This window comes from Zosterops lateralis (genome assembly GCF_965231275.1).
Source record: "Zosterops lateralis genome assembly, chromosome: Z".
Taxonomy (NCBI): Eukaryota; Metazoa; Chordata; class Aves; order Passeriformes; family Zosteropidae; genus Zosterops; species Zosterops lateralis.
The window spans coordinates 21547883-21571192 of record NC_139800.1 but is presented as its reverse complement, the minus strand read 5'-3'; the positions used below and the strand labels follow the sequence as shown (position 1 = coordinate 21571192).

General features: G+C 51.3%; 1 protein-coding gene across 4 annotated transcripts in view; it reads left to right on the top strand.

Moving 5' to 3' along the window:
- Nucleotides 1-20288, top strand: part of CNTFR (ciliary neurotrophic factor receptor) — a gene marked incomplete at both ends in the record, with an annotated part of 201743 nt that extends 181455 nt beyond the window's left edge. For 3 of the 4 annotated variants that reach the window (XM_083884082.1, XM_083884085.1, XM_083884084.1), the window contains 3 exons: nucleotides 6510-6673; nucleotides 16403-16583; nucleotides 18086-18231. In XM_083884082.1, the coding sequence (XP_083740208.1) occupies nucleotides 6510-6673; nucleotides 16403-16583; nucleotides 18086-18231 (491 nt within the window). Of the gene's footprint in view, nucleotides 1-6509; nucleotides 6674-16402; nucleotides 16584-18085; nucleotides 18232-19098 lie in introns of those variants that run through there. The other variant, XM_083884083.1, reaches the window with a different exon arrangement.
- Between the last annotated feature and the right edge of the window lie 3022 nt (nucleotides 20289-23310).

The window sequence follows — 23310 nt, the reverse complement described above, 5'->3', positions numbered from 1 at the left end:
CCTTACCTAATATTTTCCTAAAAACTCCATTCCTTCTTTTGCACCTGTTCACTGCAGCATCAGGACAGCAGATGCTGTGCAGTGTGGGACAGAGAGCAGCAGGCCCTGTGGACTGGGGTGTCCATGTCTTGGGCTGTGCCACGGGGATGCTTCCCAACCATGTCCAGACCCACAGCAGAGATACTCCCCTGACTGTGAAAGGCAGGCATGATCTCAGTAATCTAGTGCCAAACAGGAAAGCAGGGAGCTTTTGCCACCATCCAAAGCCAGATTACAGCTGGTGCTGTGACATTCTAAAAGAACAGGAAAAATGGGAGACAATGGAGTTCAGGAATACACTGAAAAACAGTTTTCTGGCTGCATGTGTCAATTACTGAAGCTGAAAAACAAATAAGCAAATCATTAAAGTGCAGCCAGTGGTTGGTCTTTGCCTTCGATGTACTATGCATCATAGCATGGGGAAGCTGGAAGTGCTGCAGTGCAAGAAGAGGAGCTCCACTACTATACCAGATTTTCCCTTTGTACCCCAAATCCTGGAAAATACCAAACAAGGCACCAGCTCCGAACAGAGCCAGGAGATAACTTGGAGCGGGGACTGTTCTGCTGTGTGTCTGCAGCCAGGGTCCATTCCTGAAGCTTGTGTTCATCAGTGCATTGGTAATGCCTATAACAATACAGGGAGCTTTTCAGGGAAATGGTGGAATTTCAGTCAGTTGGATGCCTTTAAATGTTGAAATTGTTGTGTTTGTGGAAGATACACTCCTTAAAAATGAAGGTAACCTCCAGCCTACATGGCCCAGGACAGCAATTAAGCAACGTTTTCCAAGTTCCTTGCATTCCCTCTTGCAGGAGTTCAGGGCACCCTCTTGTAACATCTGTATCCCACCCATGCCCTGCCTAGCTTCCCAAACATCTGGTCCTCCATCCAGCACACAAGAGCAGCTCCCCCGGGGAAGCACACCCAGCTGCAAGCCTCAGGCATCCCAACCAGCACAAAGCTAGATCCAGCCCAGCAGTTCGAACTTGGCCCAGATTGGAGCAGAGAGTCGGTGAGCAGAGGCCAGCACTGCCCCAGGCCAGCCCTTAGCAGGGGTGTACTATTGCTGCCCTTGTACAAGTGCCTGGAAGGATGCAGGGAGCCTGGACATGTTTCAGCAGTGCTGAGAGGTCAGACCACCTGGCATCACCTGGCTCCAGGATGGCATTTGGGAAAGGGGTGATGGGCTGATGCCGATAGGAGAGGCTGCATCCTACACCAGTCCACTCCCATAACCACTTCAGTATCCAGTGGCCTTAAAATCTCTATATTCTGTAAATACTGAGAAATTCCCCTCCTCAAGATTTGGTATGAGTGCCATGCATCAGCAGCACAGACAGGGTGGCGACAGAGTGCTGAAGCAGGCAGTCACAGGCTTAGCAGATCATTACTTAGCATCTGCTGCTGCTGAACAACAGCCACCTACCCTGAGTGGAATTTCTCATACCATCCTGGTGTTAAAACAAGTGCACTGCATTGTTGTGTTTTGCTAGGTAGTTTTGCCCCAGGTTGCATGCAGTCCTCACTGAAGCTTCAGTGTCTCTTCCAGCTCTCTTCTCTGCAGCTGCAATCCAGGACTGTGTCCCAGCATCCAGTAGGTTCTCTAGGGATCTCAGCTGGCCCAATGAGATCTCATCTGGGAGATTTTTCTGGGTTTCCCTTTGCTAGATGAAGGGTGGAAAACCTATGGCTCAGGGCAAAGCCGCTGCTTCGCCTCATTGAGAAAATGCTGAGTGGGAACATTGCAACATCTGCACACATTCTGCTAAAATGAAGAGACAGTGTCAGCCAGGACCTGTGTGATGCTTCTCCTGAAATCCCTGGGCTATGATTGTCAGCGCCTGCCTTGTGTTTTCCCTTCAGCCTAGAGAAAAACATCATACCTTCTGCATGGAGGTTAAAGTACAGTCACGTAGCCCTGATTTCCTGCCCTGCTGGGGACAGAGCAACCTGGAGCCAAGGACAGAGCAGTTCAGGGCAGGCAGCTCTCCCTCCCAACACCATCTGAGCTGGGAGAAAGCCCACTCCTGGGTCAGACCACCCACCCAGGCTGGGCAAGCACAAAAAGCCCCCTGGGAAGGAGTGACCTCCTTTGGTTTTGTTTCTTCACTCCTTTCTCTGTCCCTGGAGCCCTCAGCAGAAAATCCCTTCCTCGGCCACTCAGAAGATAGTCTCTAATTGAGTGGAAAATGCCTGGTACTTTCTTTTGCTGTCTCGAGCCCATGCCTTGCTGACAGTCATACCATGCTGGTTATTAGCAGCCAGCTGTGAAGGGTCACTCTGCATTGCCATTTTCAATGATGACTGGAAAAGTCAGGGCTTTTCTGGCCCTCTGGCCCCTATCTCCTATTGGCAGAAGATCCAGACTGCCTTCCTCCTCATCTTGCTCCTGCAAATTGTTTTCATAATTATATCTTCTGCAAAAGTATTGATATTAATAAAGGTGAGTGTGAGGAGGCCCTGCAGAGCCCTACGGACATCAGGGCTGCAGCCCCAGTGAGGAGGAAGTGGAAAAGGAGCTGTAGAGAAGAGGATCTGGAGGCAGAGGAAGATACCAGGGAGGAGTGAGGTGGTGTGTAAGGAGCTGCCATCTCCTTCATGATGGCTGGAACAGCATGGGGACATTTTTGGCCCACTAGGATGGAACCACACCTTCCTCACTTGTGTTTCAGCCCAAGAGCTGTTTTTTGTATCTCCCAAGAAAGCCAGGACAGCACCACCATATAGCAACACTGGTATCCTGCCTCAGCACCTTTCTCCTCATATGATCCTGGGGAAAAATATGAGAAGATGCATAGCATTAAAAGGAGGAAGGCAACCTTGAATGGGGCCTTGCAGATGTGGATAACTTCTTCAAATGTGCCGCCCATCCTTTCTGTGACCTTGGGAAGGTCATCTGATCCTTCCAACTCCAGCTCTGGAATGATGAAGATGCAGAGCATCTCACAGAGGCTGCATGATGCCCATGTCTGTATGAAACTCAGAGTCTTTGAACACAGGTATATAGTTGCCTAAGCAGAAGGTCAGTTCAATTCATACTACTTAGGGAGGCAGAATTAAATTACCTAGACTGACATTTGGCTAAGACATGGAGTTTAATATCCCTCTGCTCATGGAAAATGCCAGGGGATATTTAATGGCCGCAAGGGATCCATTTTACTGCTTGTTGGAGAGACGGGATGGGCGACAGGCCACTCCATGCCACAGGGTCTCAGCTGCCTTTCTGAACCACCAGATTCATTTTGAGACATATCTGACAACAGCCAGGGGCGATGGATAGCTAAAGACTTGCAGTTAAGGGTGAGCATGCAGCATGCAGTTAAGGAGAAGCTGCTTCCCGATGCTCTTCTTGCACTTCAAGCCCTCCCTTAGACACAGCAGCCAAAAACCAAGCAGGAAGAGCCGTGAGTAGCCTCCTGGCCAAGTCCCCTTCCCAGGAATGTCTGATGATGCTCCCTCAGCTCTGCAGGATAATATTACATCTGGTTTTATAGCCGCTTAACCAGTACTCAGCCTAATGCCCATCATCCATTATTATTATTACTATTACTGCTTTTATTACGTTACTGCCTGCAGGCCCTCAGTGAGGACAGGGCTCTATTATGCTGGCTGATGTACAGCCAGACAGCCCCTGCCTCACCATGTGCAGGCTGAATGGAGGCAGACAAAGGCTGGGGAAGGAGGAGCACTCGTCCCTGTCTGCAGGGTATAAAGGACTCCTTCAAGGTCACATAGAAATCGGGAAGCTGGACACAGCCTGTCTCCCCTCACTCCTCAACTGGCCCCTGTGGGACCAGCCCAGGTGTTTCCCGTGATAAGAACAGCAGGATGAGGTCTGTCCTCAGAGACGTAGATTTCAACTTCTCTGGTCCCCTCTCCTGGCTATTGTGTCCCTGCTGCCTTGGAAAGACATGGCAGGAACAGTTTGGGCTTTGCAGTTTTGGAGGGGTTGTCCCTGCTGTGCTCTCTAGCCTGGGCAGGAATCCTGTAGATGGAGGGACACAAAAGGAGGTACCAGGGTCTTTTGGTTTTCCTGTTAACCTGCAGTGCTGTTTGAAGGCTCATAGCAGCTGGGAACACGCACTTGAAGCCAGGACAGCCCTCCTCTGTGCACCAGTAGCAGTGTCTAACTCACAGGAGAGGGGCTAGGGGTCAGTCACATCCCTGCAAAATGGGCAGGTGACTCCCAGCTCAGCATCAGGGCACTTTTTTTTCTGACTTCCTTTAACAGTCACCTTAGTATTTCTTATTGCTGCCCAAGCACATTTGCCATGCCCAACTGAATTTAATCATGCCTTCAGGCTGGCATACTAAAAACCAAGGCCAGACCCCTGCATAACCCCAGGGAGTATCCACTGCATCCGTCCCTAGCCCAGCACTTTCCTTCCCACTTCTTCGCTGCAGAGCTGCAGTTCACAGTCATCTGCATTCATTCAGCCAAACGGACTTTTGTTTTGCAAACCCATCCTGCTGAGCCAACACTGGATTTATACTTTTCCATATGCATTTGGACTCCAAGTCCCTGTCGATGGAAGCTGATGTCCAGCCCCAGCCCTGGGATTCAAAGGGAGCAGAGGAATTGCAGAGCCATCTGGAGTAGCTCAGCACAGCCCCAGCAAAGTGTTCCTGCTGCTGAGGATAAAGCCATAAATGGAAAACTGTGCCCCATCCTGCCACAGAGAGGGGTCTGTGGGAGTTGGGACATGGCACTAGGCACCCATCGTCAGGCTCACCAGCTGAGCAGCCACTGCCAGAGCTTCTGGAAGCATCCTCTGAGCGTGAAGTGACATTGGAAGGAGGAAGCTGCCCAGCCCTCCTCACACCCACTGTGATAGAGGGAAGGTGGTGAAAGCCAGGGTAGTGGTGAAGATGATGGTGATAAAGGACTGCAGCAGGGTGTGTGCCAGGGTGGTCAGCAAGAGGAGGCTGGGGAGAGAGAGGTAGTGGTGGGCTATGTCATGAGGGAAGCGGGTCCCACCAAGGTAGCTGTCTCATGTGCAGACAAGGAAGGGTGTTCTCAAAGCATCACAGGCTGGTTTCTCCTGAGAGGAGCAAGCAGTGGCAGTGCAGGGACAGTTGCTGCAATACCACCATCATTGTGGAGCAGGGGTGGCACCAAGCAGCTCACATGTGACTCCGCTTGCAGCAAACTGGCCACACATCAGCACCTGATCCCATTTGAGTGAGGGAAAGATGCCCTTCACACATTGGGATGGGCTACAGGCAGGTTTAGGTGGTGAGGGAGCAGCTCACTCACCACCACTTCCTTCCTCTCTCAGGGTAAGCAAGGCCCCTGTGAGGGCATCACTTCCCACCTACAGCAGGTGAACGGGAACCCTGGAGTGAGCATGGAGAAGACCTCTGACTGCAGGGCATGAGCTCTGCCAGGCAGAAGGGGGCTCCCCACAGCTCCACCATCCCTTCTCCATCCTTGGGAGGGGAGTTTGATGCTGACATCTTCACAGGCTTCTGCTCAAGGTGGTCAGAGCCTGGGGACCATTGTTCAGTCCAGAAACTGTCAGGTCAGGAGGGATCCACTTGCCTGCATATGGACTTGGAAGGGGGTTAAGCACCTTCCCAGGACATGAAGACTTGTGCATTTCTATTCTTGGAGCCTACATCCATCTCTGGCACAGCTTTGTGCCTAGCTCCATGTGTCCAGCTCCTTCCTGACCATGATTAAAGGATAAGCATGGGCGTACACAAAATTTTTTAGCTTTGCTATTGCAATTGGGAGTTTGAGCTGTCAGGATTTGATCAAACCCTTGGCAAGGAGCAATGACTGCTCTGCAACAGGCAGCGACATTCATCACAGCCTGTCTGCAATGAGCTTCCGGCACTCTGGAAGTAGCTACAACATCAAAGCACGTTGCATACCTCACAGCCAATTAATATTCACCTGAAATACATGTCAGGTAGCAAGAAAATATCCCTATATCCCAAAAGCAGAGCAGGGCAGTGAGAGAGAGAGAGCTGGGGTGGAAGGTGATCAGAGCAATCCTTCCCCTTTAGTAGAAATGATGTGCCAATGCTCTGAATCCTCAAAACCCCAGCCCTAAACCCAAGGGCCAAACCCTGCCACGTTATTGTAAGGTAAATAGGTTTCAATGTATGTCAGACTCACAGAAATCAGCAGTTGCAAGGGAAGTGCAAAATTTTGGCTTGGTGGGCTTCTCATCCTGATCCAATTAGCTCTGTGGAGAAGGGATGCTTTCTGCCCTGGCCCAGTTGTTTCCATGTGTCTCCAGTGCTGTCACCTCCTTAATGGTGGTATTTTGAGCCAGAACAGCCATACCGCTAACCTGGACAACAAAAGGTGATTTGCATCTAATTAGTTTGTGGAAAGGATGCATGTTGGCTGCTCCTCTTGGAAAGCACAATGGTGTAAAGCCCAGCCAGCTTTGCCAAGGGGTATAAAGGAAATAAGCCACGTGCAAAGCTTTGCCAACCATCCTCTTTTCTTCTCTTTCAGTAAAGCCAGACCCTCCAGAGAGTGTGGTGGCCAAACCCGTGCCCAACAACCCTCGAAGATTGGAAGTGTCATGGCAAAACCCCTCATCGTGGCCTGACCCTGAGTCTTTCCCACTGAAGTTCTTCCTGCGGTATCGGCCTCTCATCCTGGACCAGTGGCAACATGTGAGTGATGCTGCAGTGCCTGGGATGAGAGGGAGAGGGGCAGCTTGTGACTGGGAACAAGTTATAAAAAACTGTTCAGGGACAAAAAAGATGTATATTTACTGCCCAGGCAACCTGGACCCTGTTGCTCTCCTCTTTCTTGTTGCTTTTCTCTTCCTCTCCATCTTTCTTGTAACTCACACTCTGCCTACAAATGGCTCTGCAGCCTCTCCCTGCTCTGTGTTTTCATCCATGGCCCCTATCTACTTTCCATACATATGTTCTATATAAAACTTGCCAACGAGATGTAAAAGGCATTTAAAGTATAAATGTCACCACATTTAAATGTGCCTCTGCCACATTTAGATTTTGAACTGGAGATAAAATACCGCTCACCATAATTCAGAGCACAGTCACTGAGCAATTGCTGCGATGTTATCGTATTTCTTACTTTTATTTCTTGTTACTTTAAAAAAAAATAGTCAGTGAAATCCTTGGCAGCCTGGAGGACAGATTTCATTTGTTAGTGCAGGAAGATAACAAACAGGCTTTCTTCTTTCTTTTTTCCTTTCTTTTTCATTTTTTTTTTTTTAACCTCTGTGTGCTGCTTGTATGCTCAAGTTGTGTAGGGAAGAATTCTGTGGCTGGAATGGAGGTGCTGCTACTCTGGCATAGCTCATCCAGCATCCCTTCTGTGCCCAGGCTGGGCCAGTTGAAAGCCAGTTAGGTGCTTTGCTTGATAAAAGATTTTGCTAAAAAAAAAAAAAACCCAAAAGCCAAATAAGAGGCCGCACTGGGTCCCTGGGCACCTGCATCAAAGAGCCAAGTGGGATTTTCTTCCAACCAGCACTTCCTGGGGTGAGAAATGTGGGAGAGTGGATGAGAGGCTTTGTTCATGGCTCTGCAAGGTGTCTTGGCGACTTTTTGCATTTGCTTGGATTTTTTGAGGAGACAGCACCACAGGTTGTGTTTCAGATTGTAGCATTTGCTGATGGCTCTGAAAATCAGATGGTTTTCCTGCTTGCCTCTTTGCCCTTTGCTTCCTTTCTAGTAGTGGGAGAGCATCTGTGGAGCATCCAGAGGGGTTAGAAAGCATAGGTGGAGTTTGGGTATTAGTTTTCTGTAGGTTTATTTTTTTCATCTGGGGAAGAAATGCTCAAACTGTAGAAGCAGTGTAAAAAGGGTAAGATTTAGTGGGAATTGCCAAACACAACATTGGGTTTTTTTCCTCAAGGTGTGCAATTGTTGTGGGAAATGCTGATGTTTTTGCCCTGCCACAGCCTGATCCAGCCAAATATGCTCGTTTGCACCCAAAAACTGTGAAGTAGCCACTAAGCTACCTCATACCTCAGCACCCTCGGAGTGGCTGGTCTCTCTATCACTGGGTGTGGGGCACCATAATTGCAGAGTCAAGCTCTCTGGCAGAGCCCTGAGGGCGTCTCCACCAGTGCCCTCAGGCAGGCAATGACGGTGGGAAATACATGGAGGTGTTAGTGGCACTGATGGCAGGGCCACCCTAGTTGGAAAAGGCAGTTCTTGGACAGTAAAAACTTCACTTCTTCTATATAAAAATACCCTGAGGTGCAGAGAGAGCTCAAGGTACCAGCTCTCCTGGTGGGCATAAGGATAACTGGGAATGGTTCATCTCCCAGCATTCTGGGAAGGTGCAGCAGTCCTGGGTACTGCTTTTAATCAATATCCCCTTGCAAGAGACATGTTCCTCATCACTGACTGTTGAAGAAGAGTGTTTGGGGAATAATTTGCTCAGTGAGCAAGTGCAAGCATTCAGTAAGTGAGGTGCCAGCCTTGTTTTCTGACTCCCTGGCCTGCTGGCTGGGTAATGAAAAATCTGATTTGTGGATGATTTGAGGAAAACTGCCACTATTCATCAGATGAGTTATTTGTGAAGCCTAATTCAATCGTTTCCCAAACACCAGAGAAAGGCAGTGCTGCAGCAGCTGGAGCTGCTCTGACCTCAGACACCACTGACACATTCAACCTGCTTATCCCAGCTGAGCACCCTGCAAATGCAGGTGTTTGTACCTAAAATTAACCCCACCAATGTCAGCATGCTTGGAGCATGCCCAAGCCTCCCTGCAGTCTTTGTTTAACTTATTACTTGTCATTTTGGAGGGTGTCCCTGTTCCCCCAAATCGAGACAGGAAAGAGAAGGACATGGTTGGTAGGTCCAAGTCTAGCTCATTTATCCCTCTTGTCCTGCAGTGGTGGTGTTTGGTCTCAAGTCAAAGGGACAAATGCCCTGAGAAGGGATGAGGTGGTCACACGTGCCCCACTTGCATGGGGTATCTTAATTCTCATGGAGTTGCAGGTCTCTTGTTGCAAGCTGCCCCCCATCTTGGCTCTTGCTATCCCCACTGGCTGCTGGCACAGAGAAGCCCTTGCTTTAATGCCCACACAACCTGCACACTGACAATGGGGCAGCCTGGAGCTCAGTAGGGAAGAGAAGTCCCTGCCAGCAGCCAGGAGGAGGAGTTAGGTAACCTCATGTTCTGGCATGTCCCTGTCTGCCCAAGGTCCACAGGCTGACCCCCATCCCTGCCTCCTCAAGGCAACCCACCTCTGCACCAGCCGTGGCTTTTAAGCATGTACTTGGCTGCCCTGTGGGAAGCCCAGCATCCCTGCAGAAGGAAACCCACAAAGGAGCATCAGAGGCTGCCCAGAGACAGAATATCCATGCAGGCTCTGCTCACACGTGGTGTTTCTTGGCAGAAGAAGCAGCTCCTCTTTCACCTCTCCACCTCCCGTTATCTTTGCAGGGTCTGATTTATGCACAGCACCTCGGCAGGCAGAACCGAATGAGCACTAATAGGATCAGATGGATGTCGAGCTGTCGAATACCATAGGGCCTGATTCAATCAGCATCTGCTTTCTTCCAGGCTCTTCCTTTCAGGATTTTAATAATGCCAGGGCTTGGCACCAGAAGATGAAGCCATTCATGGCAGGAGCAGTGGATCTTATCGAGACTGCCACTGTGTGAGCTGGCCATAAATGCAGTTTCCCCTCCACAGAGAAAGTCCAGTGATTCCTGGCCCAAGCATCCCACACCATGAAGCAATCTGTGGGGAGAGCACCTCATCCCCTTCCCAGCGCTTTGCAAATTGGGTTTGCGCCCCAGCGCGTCATTTGCAATCCCTTTCCCCTGCTCAGCAGCACCTTTCCACCCACACCACTTAGCAGCTCTCACATTGCAGTTTGCTTTGGGAATTACCGTGATATGGTCTCAGAATTATTGTCATGGAGGGATGATGATGATGATGCATTTCCACATGGGCATGCAGTGAAGCATGTGCCGGATTGTGCCACCTCACAACAGCTCCTTTGAACCTGGGTACAAGCATTTCACAGCTGTTGGGATGCAGCCATGTCACATCATGTCACATTATGTGGCTAAAGGCTCCCCTCCACCCCACCAGCACTGAGCTCACTCTGAAACTCAAGTAATTTTAAATTCATACTCCTCCCTTTCTGAAAGAAGGGCTGGTGGTTTCTCTGCTGCCAGAAGAGAGATAGATATTTGTACCCTAAACAGGTTTTTTATTCTCTCCTTTTGGCAAAATCTCCCCTTCTGTCTCCTAAATATAAAACATTAAATGTTTAGGGTATCCTTTATTTTTCTTCCGCTTTTAAGTTTGTAATTCAAGCCAGATTAGCGTGGTTTCCTCTTCTGTTTTACAGCCCCATCCTGGCCCCAAGCGAGCTTTCCTAATGCTCTCAGATGTTCCTCTAATGGCTTACCTAGGCTGGAACTGATACCCTTTCCTAATGGATTGCTAATAGCCTGTTTCTGGTTTTACAGGCTCCTTCAGTTAACTCGCAGCAGCAGCGATTGCCGCACTCACACATGCAATCTCCCTGCAAGCACATCTGCACGCTCACCCCACATGCAGGCGGGTGGCCAGACACCATCCTGAGCATCTCTGGGGAGCCATGGGCAGGTCTTGCACCCAATTTGCTCCCCTCCCGTGGCATTTTCTGGAGCAGGATCCCTCCCCGCCCCCGCTTTTTTTGCAGTTTTTTGGAGGGAGATCACGTGCGCTGAGCACTTGCCAGCTCGATGCACATCCCAGGAATGTGGCGAGGCTCAAGAAGGTATTTCTTATGCAGCGTCAGAGCTGGTGGCCAGACCGAGGGAGGATTTCCTACTGTGGGTTGCCAGCAATTTGCAGATGCCGTCGTGAAGTCTAATTGAACCCACTGGCCGCGCTGACAACATGAAATGTTAACGAACCGTGAGGCGGGCTGCGTCTCAGATCTTGAGATTTGCAGTAAAAGGTCATGAGATATTTAAAGCTAATAATGTGGTTGGGTTCTCTCCTTCCTCTTCTGCGTTGGAAGCATTAGGGCCGTGTTCGTGAGCATTTGCAAAGGCTGGAAGTGTCCCTCTCTGGAAGTGCAAGCAGAACAGGATTTTAGGAGCTGGGAAAAAAAAAAAAAATCCCCACACAGACATCTGTGCCTGCTCTGATCCAGGCGAATGATGGGGGTTTGGGGAAAGGAATGGAAAGTTTGTGGGTATTGCCAAATACTTAGTGTTGGGTTTGTTAGTGCAAGGATGGCATTGTCCTCTGGACTGACCTCCCTCATCCATATTGGAAGTGGCTGCCAGGATGGGCTCAGGCTTGTCTCACAGAGCAAAGCAATATTTTTTGGTCAGAGAGGTGAACCTCACATGCTGTCTTTGGAGATTCCTGCCTTGGAGCAGCCTGAGATAGACTGAAAGTGTGAGCTAATGTGTATATCCTGTCTGTGATGGGCAAAGGAGAGGATGGAACAAGCTGGGTAGGAAGGCAATTAGTGCTACTGCCCACCACAATAGCATCCTCACCTGCATGGTGGCAATGCCACTTTGCAGTGAGAGTCCCTCTTTGTGCCTATTTGCATCCCCCTGTGCCTCTGCTGCTTTGCCTGCACTCTCCCTCTTTGCAAGGCAGGAGGTCACCCTGAGCAAGCTGGGTTACAACTTCACGCCTGGTAGTTTTTATTGCGGCATTTCTCTCCCTTCCTCTCCTGGCTGCAAAGTCAGTGATTAAAAAAGAAGGGGGGAAAAATCCAAAGAATTAATAGGTAGGAGCAAAATATTGAGGCTGTAATAATGTCACTCGCAGCTCAGTGTGAGGCAGTCAGGGCTGGAGCAGAGAGTTTCTCAGAGGAGGGTGGGGATGGGAAATGCCCAGAAATCCCCTTTTCTGGGACACAGCAGGTTCAGGACCCTTGGCTGGCATTCCCTGGGTGCACTTGGCCTCCTTGGAAACTGCTGGTGACCTAAAAGTACTGAGCACCTGGCAGCTGTAAAGGTGCCACAGAGCAGCAGAGTCTGCAGAGCATGCAACTCACACATGCATGTCCTCACCTTCAAGCTCACACAGCTACAAGCAGGTAGGAAAGTGCTGGCAAGCCTAACTTTCCCTGCCCACCTGCAGACCACACCAGGCAGGTGTCTGTGTTCTGCCATGCCCATGTACAGGCTGCTTTCATCCCCAGCCCACTGCATCAGCATGAAGGCATCTGCCTTCACAGCACTATATGCCAGTGCTGGCTAGGTTAGAGTTGTTGCTGAGTGCCCTCAGTATCCCTCATCCCATCTTCCCCATAGCCACAAGCAAAAGCAACCTCTGACAGTTGTCACTTGGCAGGAGGGGACCAGTACATCTGCAGTCACTGCAAAGCTCAATGCAGCCCAGTGGCAGGATCTGACCCTTGCTGTGGGGAAAACTGGCTGTGAAATAGAGTCCGCTGGGGTGTCCCATCCCTATCCCAGTTCCAATTTCCCCCATCATCCAGTATAACTCAAGTAGCATCCAGAGGAAGAGGCTGCAAGGATGCCAGATGTTTGGCAGAGCCAGGTTGTGCTCTTAGAAGGGTTTCTTTCCATGTGCACTGTGGGTAGCAAAGGCTGTGTGAGCATATCAGCTTCACCTTACAAGAGCCAGAGAGGGTGCTCCTTTTGCTCTGGGGAAGGCAGATTCATCTAGGCTTGGTACAACACCTGGGACAGGTGCATGGTCACTGTCTTGTCACATACATAGTGCATCCCTGCCTTGGGACAGAGGGGTGCCAGTCTTCATCCCCATACTGCCTATGGGGAGTAAGCAGTGGAGCACCCCAATCCCATTCTAGGAGCTGCACTGGAAAGCAGGAGGTGTCAAGGAATGGAAAACAGAGCCACTGCCACCACAGGGTAGTCAACAAACACATTTTCAAGGGGGTGCATAAAAGAAGGCATCTGATCCTGCCTTTTCCTCCTGCACCTCCTTTAAACACACCAGCCCCCTGCCCAGCTGTCAGGGCAGAGAAGGGTGGGGTTTTCTTCCCGGTCCCCTGCCTCGTCCCCTTCCAAAGGTCATCTGAGCTTCCAAACTGCCTGTGCATCACCCTGTTCACATGTAATTGCTACCTGGTGACCCTCAACCAAGAGCAGAGCCTCAATGGTAACAAAGCACAGTGACCTTTTTTGCTGCCAAGGCACCCTGGCAAGGTGGGCTGGGGGCATGGGAGCAGGGTGAGGAGAGCTCATCCTGAGCTCCAGAGGGGATAATGGCTTGCTTAACTCCTGCTGTGCTGAGCACAGTGAGACAGGGACACCAGTCTGCAGGCAGGGACTGGAAGGAGGGCACACATAGGTGTTGGGGTGTGTATGGGTGCTGTGGATGTCCCCAGGCCTCCAGCACATGTGCAGGAAGGACCAGCATGGACAGGGGGAAGGCCAAGTAGGACCAAGGCAGTCCTCCCCTCAGCCTGCCCTAAGTGTCTGTCTCTGTCCATCAATGTGGCACTGGCCCATGTGCTCATCCTGTTGCTTGGGACTGTGGGTAGGCACTCAGCAGCTCCATCCATAATCTTTCCAAGCAGGAATATGGGGGCATGTTACTCTGGCAGGGAATGAGATCCCAGCCCACGCTGTCTTCAGCAAGCTGTCATCTGAATTACTGGGTTCAAGGGTTTTCTTAATTTCTCTCTCCTCCTCTCTCTCTCTCTTCTCTTTCATTCTTTCTCTCTCCCTCTCTCTCTCTCTTTTTTTTTTTCTTTTTTTTTTTCTTTTTTTTTTTTCTTTTTTTCAATGCTAATAGCTCTGCATTGCACTGGCTACTACTGATCCCTCATTAATCTGGGCAGCACTTCACAGCCACTTGGAGTGACTTTTGGCAGGTGCACAAAGGCAGGCAGCAACACACAAACCCTCACCCTGGCCAAAAGAATTACGATGCACAGCCTTCCTCCAACTTTTGTCTCTTTGTGGTGAGGACATGGATTAAGGAATTTCTTCCTCTGCCTTTGATGCTGTGTGTCCACCCATCCCCCCATAGCCTCCTCAGTGTGTCTTCCCCCAGTTCTGTCTCTCCCTGTCTGTGTCCAATTGGACTCAATCCCTGTGTGCTTTCTCATTTGTTGTGGTATTTCTGTGTTGGGTCATGAGCACCCACCCAGTGGCTTCCTCTCCACCATGGCAAATGCTGGATGTGTCTCTGGCTGCCCAGTTCAGAAGTTCTGCATCCAAAGGTTGTATGTGTGGGGAGAGATGGATGATATCATCTATGCTTTCTGTTTTTAACTGCTGTGTGAAGCAGAGCTTAGGGCAACATCCTCCCAGGTCCTACGAGAAAGGTCCTCCAGTCTGGGTCCTGGGAGGACACTCCTCCTGCCCAGGCAAGGCACAGATTTAACCCCATTATGCCTGTGACACTCCACCTACAAACACTCAGTTGCTGGTTGGTTGTGTGTGGGAAGAGGCAGGAATTGCTCCCAAAGGAAAGCTGAGAGGGATCTTGGGATGGAGAAAATGCTCCTGATGGGAAAGCAGCCTGGCCAGGTCATCAGGATCTTAGTACAGCTGGCCTGCCTGCAGCCTGCTTGGTGCAGGGCCCAGGGAGGAGCCAGGGGGTTCAGAGCATGCTGGAAGTCTTGGATGGAGTCATACACCAACTGGATAAGCCCAGCATCTTTCAGAGCCCTGTCCTCATTCTCCAGTTGCAAGCCATCCCCCAGCCAGCACAGAGCAAGTCAAGTCAGCAGGGAGTTGGAGCTCACCCTGTGAGTTTTCATTTCACTTAATTTTCATTAGAAATTAATTTAACTTGATTCCCTTGGCATTGCCATCCACATTGGTGGATGCTATCAAAGAGTTCCCAAGGTCTGGGTGGCAGAGAGAGACTCACTGTGCCACTACACTGCAGGAAGGTGCCCTGCCTAGCAGACCAGATGATTCACAACCTGGTGGGTCTCCTGTCTACCCACCCCAAGGTGCCTGGGCTCCCAGTGGCTGAGGGGGAGACCAGTCAGGCCTTCTGTAATCCAGATGTGGCGCCCAGGTTGGGTGGCAGGAGCAGCTGGGAATGCAGAGCCCAAGGGCTCTGATGTCCTGCGCAGAAGACTGGATGCAGCCCTGGAAGTGGGAATAGGGAAGGAAAGGCTTTCACGTGGAACAAGAAAGCAAAAATGCCCCTCCTCCTGTTAGGAATCCTCCCGAGTGACAGTAAAAGCCTGGAGGGGGCTGTAGCTTTCATGCCAAAAGGATTACATCTGTGCTGCACAGAAGGGACTGGAAAAAGGCTAGTTCTTTCTCGAAGTAGGTTCCTGCTTTTAAGGTACTCCTGCAAGCCATGGGGTGATGGCACTGGCCATCTAGTGTGCATATCATCCTTTGTGTGTGTACAGCCACACTGCCAGGGCAGCCTCATCCCACAGGTGCAAAGGACAGGTACCTTCTGGGCACCCCAATGGTGCAGTAGCATGCCCCCACCGTGATGTGATGCTTGCTCTGCTTGAGCCCCTGGCTGAGCACTGGTGCTCCCAGATGGGCTGTGTCAGTCCCACACCACCGCTCATCCTGCAGCATCTTTATTAGAAATGTGTCTGGGCAGGGTGCAGGGCAGAAAAGGGATGCCCTGTGTGTCCCCAATGCCATGCACAACACTGCAGGGGGATTCTCAAATGGGCAGCATGTTGATCCTCAGTCTCAGAGATGGCTGGAGGGCAGTATCCCACTTAGCCTCTGCCAGATACTCCTGCCCTGGTCACTTGGATGCTGAGCCCTCCCCTTCTGTCAGCCACATGTGTTTGCTCACTGGGGTCATTGGGTGACCATCAGGGTGCATTTCTGCTGAGCACCTGCATCCCTCTGTCATGGAGCCAAGCTCTAAATGGATCAGGTTCCCCTGGAGGGTTAAATGGGGTTACACCATTGCACTTTACATCACAAAGGACAGCAGGCTTTTCTATGGCTCAGACAGCAGTGACAATGGGATTACGGGAATAGTTTCTAGGAAAGACATCTGGACACAACTTGATACTTGTCCAAGGGCCCAGGTGAAAAGATGCAAGCCAAAACAATGGGATGCCAGCAGGCACGGGAGCAGGCTGGCCAGTGGTGTTGCTGGTGGGGAAACCTCCTCCCAGCACTGGCAGTGGTGCCCTGAAAGCACATACATGTCCATGGGAGCCCGCACACACATCTGCTAGTTTCTGGTGACCTCTAGAGGAAGCTGCTCCACTCTGATTCCATGAGTTTGGGAGTGGAACCACGTCTCTAGACTTCTAGCATAGCTGCAGCTGGAGCACCTCCCGCTCCTTCCATCCCTGTCCTGGGCTTGTGCCTCTGCCCACAACGCTCCAGTATTTCCAAAAGTGCTGAAAAATCTTGTTATCATCTTTCAGCCGAGCTAAATATACTGATTGCCTTACACCTCCGAGGGGCTCCTCTGACCACCCTGCTCTCCCCACTGCTGCCCTCAGGTCGAGCTGTCAGATGGGACATCGCACACCATCACAGATGCTTACGCTGGCAAGGAATACATCATTCAGGTGGCAGCCAAAGACAATGACATTGGCACATGGAGTGACTGGAGTGTGGCTGTTCATGCCACCCCCTGGACAGAGGAGCCCAAGCATCTGACCACGGAAGCCCAGATCACAGGTAAGAGCCTCCTCCCAGTAAAAACAGGCTTCATTCCAGAGGAGCCAAGGACTCCAGGCTAAGGGATCTCCTCTTTGGCTCTGCACAAGTTTTGTCCACAGCCAAGGATAGCCCCCAAACACCCACGGAGCTGCAGCCCTTCACCCTGCACTTTCCCCCCATCTCTGGCCCTGTCAGCAGGTGCAGCCATGGCCTAAAGAATACTGACTCAGCTCACCTGGGTCCAGCATCCTTCTCACCAGGATCCTTGGGGCAGGACAATGAGGCTGGCCATTGTGGTGTTGTTGTTGTTGTTGTTGTTGTTGTTGTGGTTGTTGTTCTCTGGAGTGCTATCTTCTTCCAGCCCTCCCTCCCCTCTCCAGTCCTACCCCCTCCACACCTCTGACCCCTCACAATGGCTCAAAGGGATGCCAATTCAAAATAAAAGCCACTAAGTTAACAAGTCTGTGTTTCTAGGAAAGAGCTGGGACTGTGTCCAAATGGGTGTTATCAGCCCTCAGTTTCCCAGAAAGGATGGAGCAAACCCTGCACTGGTTTCCTTGACTCCTATGCAGAGAAACACCTTTTTTCAAAACAGCACCTGGTAGAGCACCTGGATATTCAGGCAGCAGCAGCCATTTGCAGCCCCTCCACCATTCCCAGGTGGATAAACCCCCACAAGGAGTGCTGGAACACCTTGCAGCAGCACTGCTGTCAGCGTTTTGGTTTTGCTTTTATTCCCACCTGTGTTGTGCTAAATGGAAATGCCCCTTCCAATGTCACCTGCCCCCTCCATGTGCAGGCATACGTGTGTCCCTCATATGCGTGTTCCTCACACACACATCCCTGTATAGGCAGCCTGGTGCAGCCAGGCAGGGTTGAAGTGGGACATTCCAGCTCCAATGCTGAGCCCCACAGTGAGGCCTCAATGGAGTCTGAAAGATGCTGAGACAGACTCTGTGGTCCCCAGCAATCAGCCCAGATAGTCTGGCCAGGGACGCACCTGTGCCATCTGGATGTGGCCAAAGCTGCCCCAGCCTGACTGCTCATCCAAGCACTCCCTGCAGTCCTGCAGCCCTCTGCAGCTATAGACAATCCACCTGGTTCAGTACAAAGCAGGACAAACCCTGTGAGCCAGCCCAGTAGATGCAGCCTGTTGTGTCTGGCATGTTCTGTGGGTGAGGGAGGCTCAGCACTAGTGGCTCATTGTGACTTCTTAGCTAAAACTCCAACAGAGCTGGTGCATAGAGTGGTCACGTTGAGGATGAGAAGGATGCCTAGTTCTGCCTGATGGCAGAAACATCTCCAAGCAGTAGGTCCACTGTCACAGCCAGGAAAGTCTCATGGATCACACTACCCCTTGGATCATCCCAGCCCTCCACCTCAGCCGTAGTGTGGTATAGCACTGAAAAGGGCAATTTAGGGCCGGGTCCTATCCACAGCAGGAGGAAAGCAGGGCTGCTCCTATGGGATGAATCCCAGGGCACCCAGCTCCCCTCACCATCTTCTCTCCTTCCTTGCAGAGACAACAAGTGCTAGCACCTCCTCTTTCATGGCACCACCCACCACCAAGATCTGTGACAAGGGGGCCATGGTGGGCAGCGGGGCCATGGCAGTGTGTTGGACAGTTGGACTGGTCGTGGCTGCCTATAGTATCCTCTTTATTTAGTGAGTATCTCCCAAATCAGAGGCATAAGAAGCAGGAGGTGGGTGCTGGGATGGAGACCCTCAGGGCTCTAATGTTGGGAAGGGGATGTTCCAGCCAGACTGTGGGTGAAGGGCATTGAGAACAACTAATTTGGGTTTTTCTTGCAGTTTTGTAAATGCACCAAAGTCTGACTGCTTTTCCAGATGGATATTCAGCTGGAGATCTCAAAAATGGCTTTTCAAGCAAAGCTGGCAAAGTGGTCGGTCTTTGATGTCTTGTTCTCAGCAGCCCTCTCCCATCCTCTCTGCTGACATTTTTTAAGAGGCAAAGAAACCACATGGAAATCTAAGGCCTTTGCTTAGTGAAGAAAGAAAAATTGTCTGAGATCAAAAAATTCAGAATGTATCTCAAAAATGTCCTTAATTTGGCTTAGAATGGAGCTTGCAGCCTGGAGTGCCATAAAATGCCCCTCTCCTCCACAGATCAGGGCTGCCGTCTCATGGGTGTCACACCCAAATGCCCTTTTACTGTCCTCATATTGCCTAAGGACAGGGATGGATCCTGGAAGCAGCCACATCTGTCACTTTTTGTAGATAAAGGATATGCCCCCCATCCTTTGGTGCCCAAAGTGAAGCCCCTTGTGGGCACAGGGGTTCTTTGCTCCCCTCTGACAGTGTCGTCTCATGCGTGACAGTAGTTGGTGGCAAGCAGCCAGGGGAGCGTGGGCAGGGCCCAGCCCTGGGAGGAGGAGGTGGAAATTATGTGTTTGGTTACCTGGGTGAATTTCCCCTGTGGAAAAAGGCCAGATTCCGCTCGGTGTGTCCCACCAGTGGCTGGTCACAGCTGAGTTTGGAGCGAGACCGTGACCCTTCTCCTCCCTGCTTGCAGATCTCCATCCGCCCATCCACCGCAGCCCAGCGCAGACGCCTCCCCACCGCCCACGCCGCCCCCGCCCCGCTCCCGGGTTGACTCTCTTAGCTCTTCGATTTTGCACACATTGAGGACGTATCACGCTTCTCGCTGTCACTTCGGAGGAGGACAGAGCTGCTGCCGTCCCCTGGGGAGCCGCAAAATCCTCTCGCAGCCCGGAGTGAGGCGACGCATCTCCGTGCCCCTTTCCCCAGCCGAGTGAAGCGAGCCCGGGCCCCGCCGCAGCTGAGAGGGCCCCGCTCATACAGCTAAACCCCCCCACGCCAAAGAAGTGCCCGCCGCCCCGCGGCAGCGCACCGAGAAAAGGGGATATGAAAACGGGGGGGTGGTGAGGGGAATGATGCTCCAAGCTGTGTACCCCCTTACGGCAAAAGGGGGTCCCCCAAGGACTGGACTCGCTCCCCTGAGCTCTCGACCATGTGGCGAAGCTGGAGGAGTGCATGGATCGGGGGGGTCTTGGTCCCCTCCGACGGGGTGGTGGAGGGGGGAACTGGTGCTATGGGGAGCGGAGAGCTGGCGGGGTTTTAATGGTACAAAATAAGGAAGTGAAACACCGATAAAACCCTCCTGCCCCCTGCTGAGCACCTGGGAGAGCTGTCCCTCCACCTCCCCCTCCACAGCACCCTGCAGGAGCCTTCGCCATCCCCAACCCCACCCCCAACATCACTCCCAAACTTTTAACCATATTGGATACAGGGCATCGCCCCCATTGATGTCTTTGTCTCATTTTCCAACAAAAGCAGAATAGCTCTGCTGTTGCCTTTAGAGCTGGAGCCCTGCAGACCTGTGCCCTGCTGTCCCCCGCTGTCCCCAGCTGTCCCCAGCTGTCCCTGTGCCTGCTCTGCTCTCCTCCCCTCCCCATCCTGCCCGAAGTCCTGTTTTGTAAAGACACCTCCTCTTGGCCCTGCCTGGACCCAAGCGCAGTATTTAATACCGTACGTCCTAGTATTCCCACTGTTGACATGCTGTATTTGAATTTTTTATAGATGTATATATATTAAAAAAAAAAAAAATCAAAAAAAAGTAATAGAGGGGATAAAACTAAGCTCACAGAGACAACGCACACACGCACACACACACACACACATGCACCAGGAGAAACTGTCTTCATTAAATGTTCATTTCATGATGACTGGCGGCTCTGGGTGTTTTTTCCCTTCCATGTGGAGAGGGTGGTTCTGGCTGCCTGTTTCCATGTGTGGTGCTGGCTGAATTGGAGAAGACATGGGAACAGCATTGAGGGGGGACACAAACACTCTGGAGTTTGCTCTGGCATTTGAGACCATAGCACCATTTTCCCAGAGGGGTGGGAGACCCAAAAACTGCCCTTCAGGACATCCTGAGAAGGGGGATGCCCAGCCTGGAGATTTCTTGGTGAGGGAAAGGAGATGGTTGTCACTACGCCATATGACACCCATGCTGTGACAGAGAAGGGCCACTCATGGGTCCTGGAGGGTCCTGTGTGTCCCCAAGCTCTGGCTGTGCCCTGAGATCTCTCAGGCAGGCAGGAGGATGGAGACCTGCCTGTGCCCCACTGCAGCCTGGAGGCTGGAGGTGGCATGCAGTCACAACTAATGCACTTCCCATGTCTGATTAATACTTTCATGTTAGGAAAATGTCAATGGCCTAGATGCTCTAAATTAAAGTTCTGTCAGGGCAGGGCTCACAGGGACCCAATGTGGGGACAATGGATGCAGCAAAGTTGATTGTTGGAGTCTGTCCCTATCTGCCTTACCACCTGGAGCCGGGATGCCATCAAGCAACGCCCAGGGGAAAATGCTCTGTTTTTTAGAAAATTACCTCCCTGGTGGCCCAGCTGAGTCTCTGCACCAGGGAGATATGTGTGTGGCTGGCTAGCTGGATGGCTGGATGGATGGATGGTTGAGTGGGTGGAAGGAAGGAAGGATGGAGGTAAAGGAGCCAGAGCCTTGGCTCTACAAAGCCTGAAGGCAGCACCAAGCTGGTCACTTGCACCCACCAGGCACTTGCTGTGATTTGAACAATGCTGGGGCTTAGTTTAGGGAAGAGCTCAGTCAGATGCAGACCTATCTCTGGCTTGGCCATGCCGGCGGCAGCGCTGACTTGGTTCGCTGGTTAATGTTCCATTACCAGACAACATGCCTCCATCATTTATTAATGTTTCATTAGTGTTAAAAACATCTGGTAATTAATTATGCACTAATTATGGATTCACAGTGCTAAAAGCTGGGGTAATCTACCATAGCAGATGGCTCTTTGGGGCAGGGGGAAGGGACAGCTCTTAGCAGAGATGAAACTGTCAGGCTGAGCCCTTGCCAGGGGGAGCCATCCCAGACAGACAGATTGCCTTCATCTCCTCCCAGGATTTCCATAGCTGGTCCAGAGGCATGCTGTCTCAGGTTATTAAGCAGAAGAAACCTGTCCCTCTCAAGCTGTTTCAGGGACCAAGGGAGCAGTGCTTCCACTGCTCAGGGCAGCTGTGTGAGAAGCCATGTCAGAGCAGTGGCTTTCACACAGAGGCATCATCCAGCACCTGGAGCTGGTACTCAGCTTTCCACCGGCTCCAGGATGCCATTTGTCAGCCCCTCCGTGGTGCCTGGCCATGTTAACCAGCAGTCTATAAAGCAAGGGGTGTCGTAAAAGCCCACTCATTAAGTGCCCCAGGAATATTATGTACAGATGTGTAGAGATGTTTCAAACTGGGAAAGGTCCCAGGGGAGCATCCCTGCCAAGCAGAAAATCCATCCACTTAGCAGTATAAATCCATACAGGAAGAAAGAGGGAATTACAATGCTCAGAGAGACCTGTGCATCACATAACCTGAAATCCAATACATCACCCGGGTGCAACGGGTCCCTGCATCTTCCCAGCACATATGTGGCAGTAAATCCCACCTTAGGTGTTGTTTTGGGCTGTTGCTGATGTGAGAGCAGCCTTGCACGGAGCTCCCCAAGCTCTGCAAGAGGGATCAGAAGTGTAACTGGAAAGCAGGAGCTATTTCCTGAACTTGAAGCCTTGGAGGAAGCAGAAACGCCCCCCCCCCCCCCCCCCCCCCCGCCGTGTTTGAGCAAGGGGCTGAACAGTGGAATGGGACTGAATGACTGCACCTCCTGCATCCTTCCCTTAGGCAGGTGCTAGCAGAAACCTCATTCTCCCTGACCCAATAGTCAGAAAATCTACCTGCTCCCACACCAGCCTCCCAAGATCTTCCAGGGGATGACAACCAGCTTTTTTATCACAAATTAGGCTGACAGGAATGCTTCTGTTGTGTAGCTTATGATGGGGTGACATGCTTTGGTGGATGAAGAAGGAGCAATGGGTACTGTGTTGTGCATTTCAGGTCTGGCAGAGTTTCAGTCTGGCACAGTCACAGGTGAGAATGGGGAAGAAAGCAGGCTCAGCTGCTGAGAAAGCACACCCATAGCTGCACTGCCAGATCCGAGCTGAGAGCTTGCTGGCCTGGGTGGAAATGCCAGGTGGGATATTTTGAGCCAATTGCCAGAGGGGAGCTGCTGTTTATTTGCACAGGGGTAGACCTGCTCCTCCAGTGGCAGATATCGTCCTCCATCACAACAAATGGAAGAAGTGTCAGGTCAAGGTGAAAGCAGCAGGAGCTGGTGGAAAGGCAGTCCCTGGGATGAAAGTGTGAAGAGCAGTATCTGTGAGGGATGAGATTGGAAACAGAGTCAGCTTGACTTGGAGAACCCCAGACTCTCTCAATCCTCAACCTGCAGTACTGTCAAGTCCAGTAAATAAAAGAGCCCAGCCCAAAAAAGAGGGTATTGATTCAGAAAAAGATTATGTCTCTGTACAGAGCTTACGTCTCCTGTACACTGGATGTCTTTGGCAGAGTATAGCCTTCCTCCCAGGGCTTTCTTCCCAGTGGCAGGAGGGGTAGCTCAGGCAACAAAGTCCTACCATGAGCAAAATCTCTTCTCTGACATCTTTGGTGTAGGAATGAGCCCAGGAACTTTGAAATAATCAGCCACTAGCACACAGAGAAGCAGATGGAGCTGCAGGTGCAGACCCTGGAGGTAAAAACATCCTTGAGCACCTTCACAATACTGAAGGGCAGAGGTTTGTAGCAACAAGAGATGACAGATGATCACAAAAGACCACAAATGACAGTCTTGGACCATCTTATTTGTAGGTGGCTCCAGACAAGGACTTGATTCACCTCTAGAAGAGACT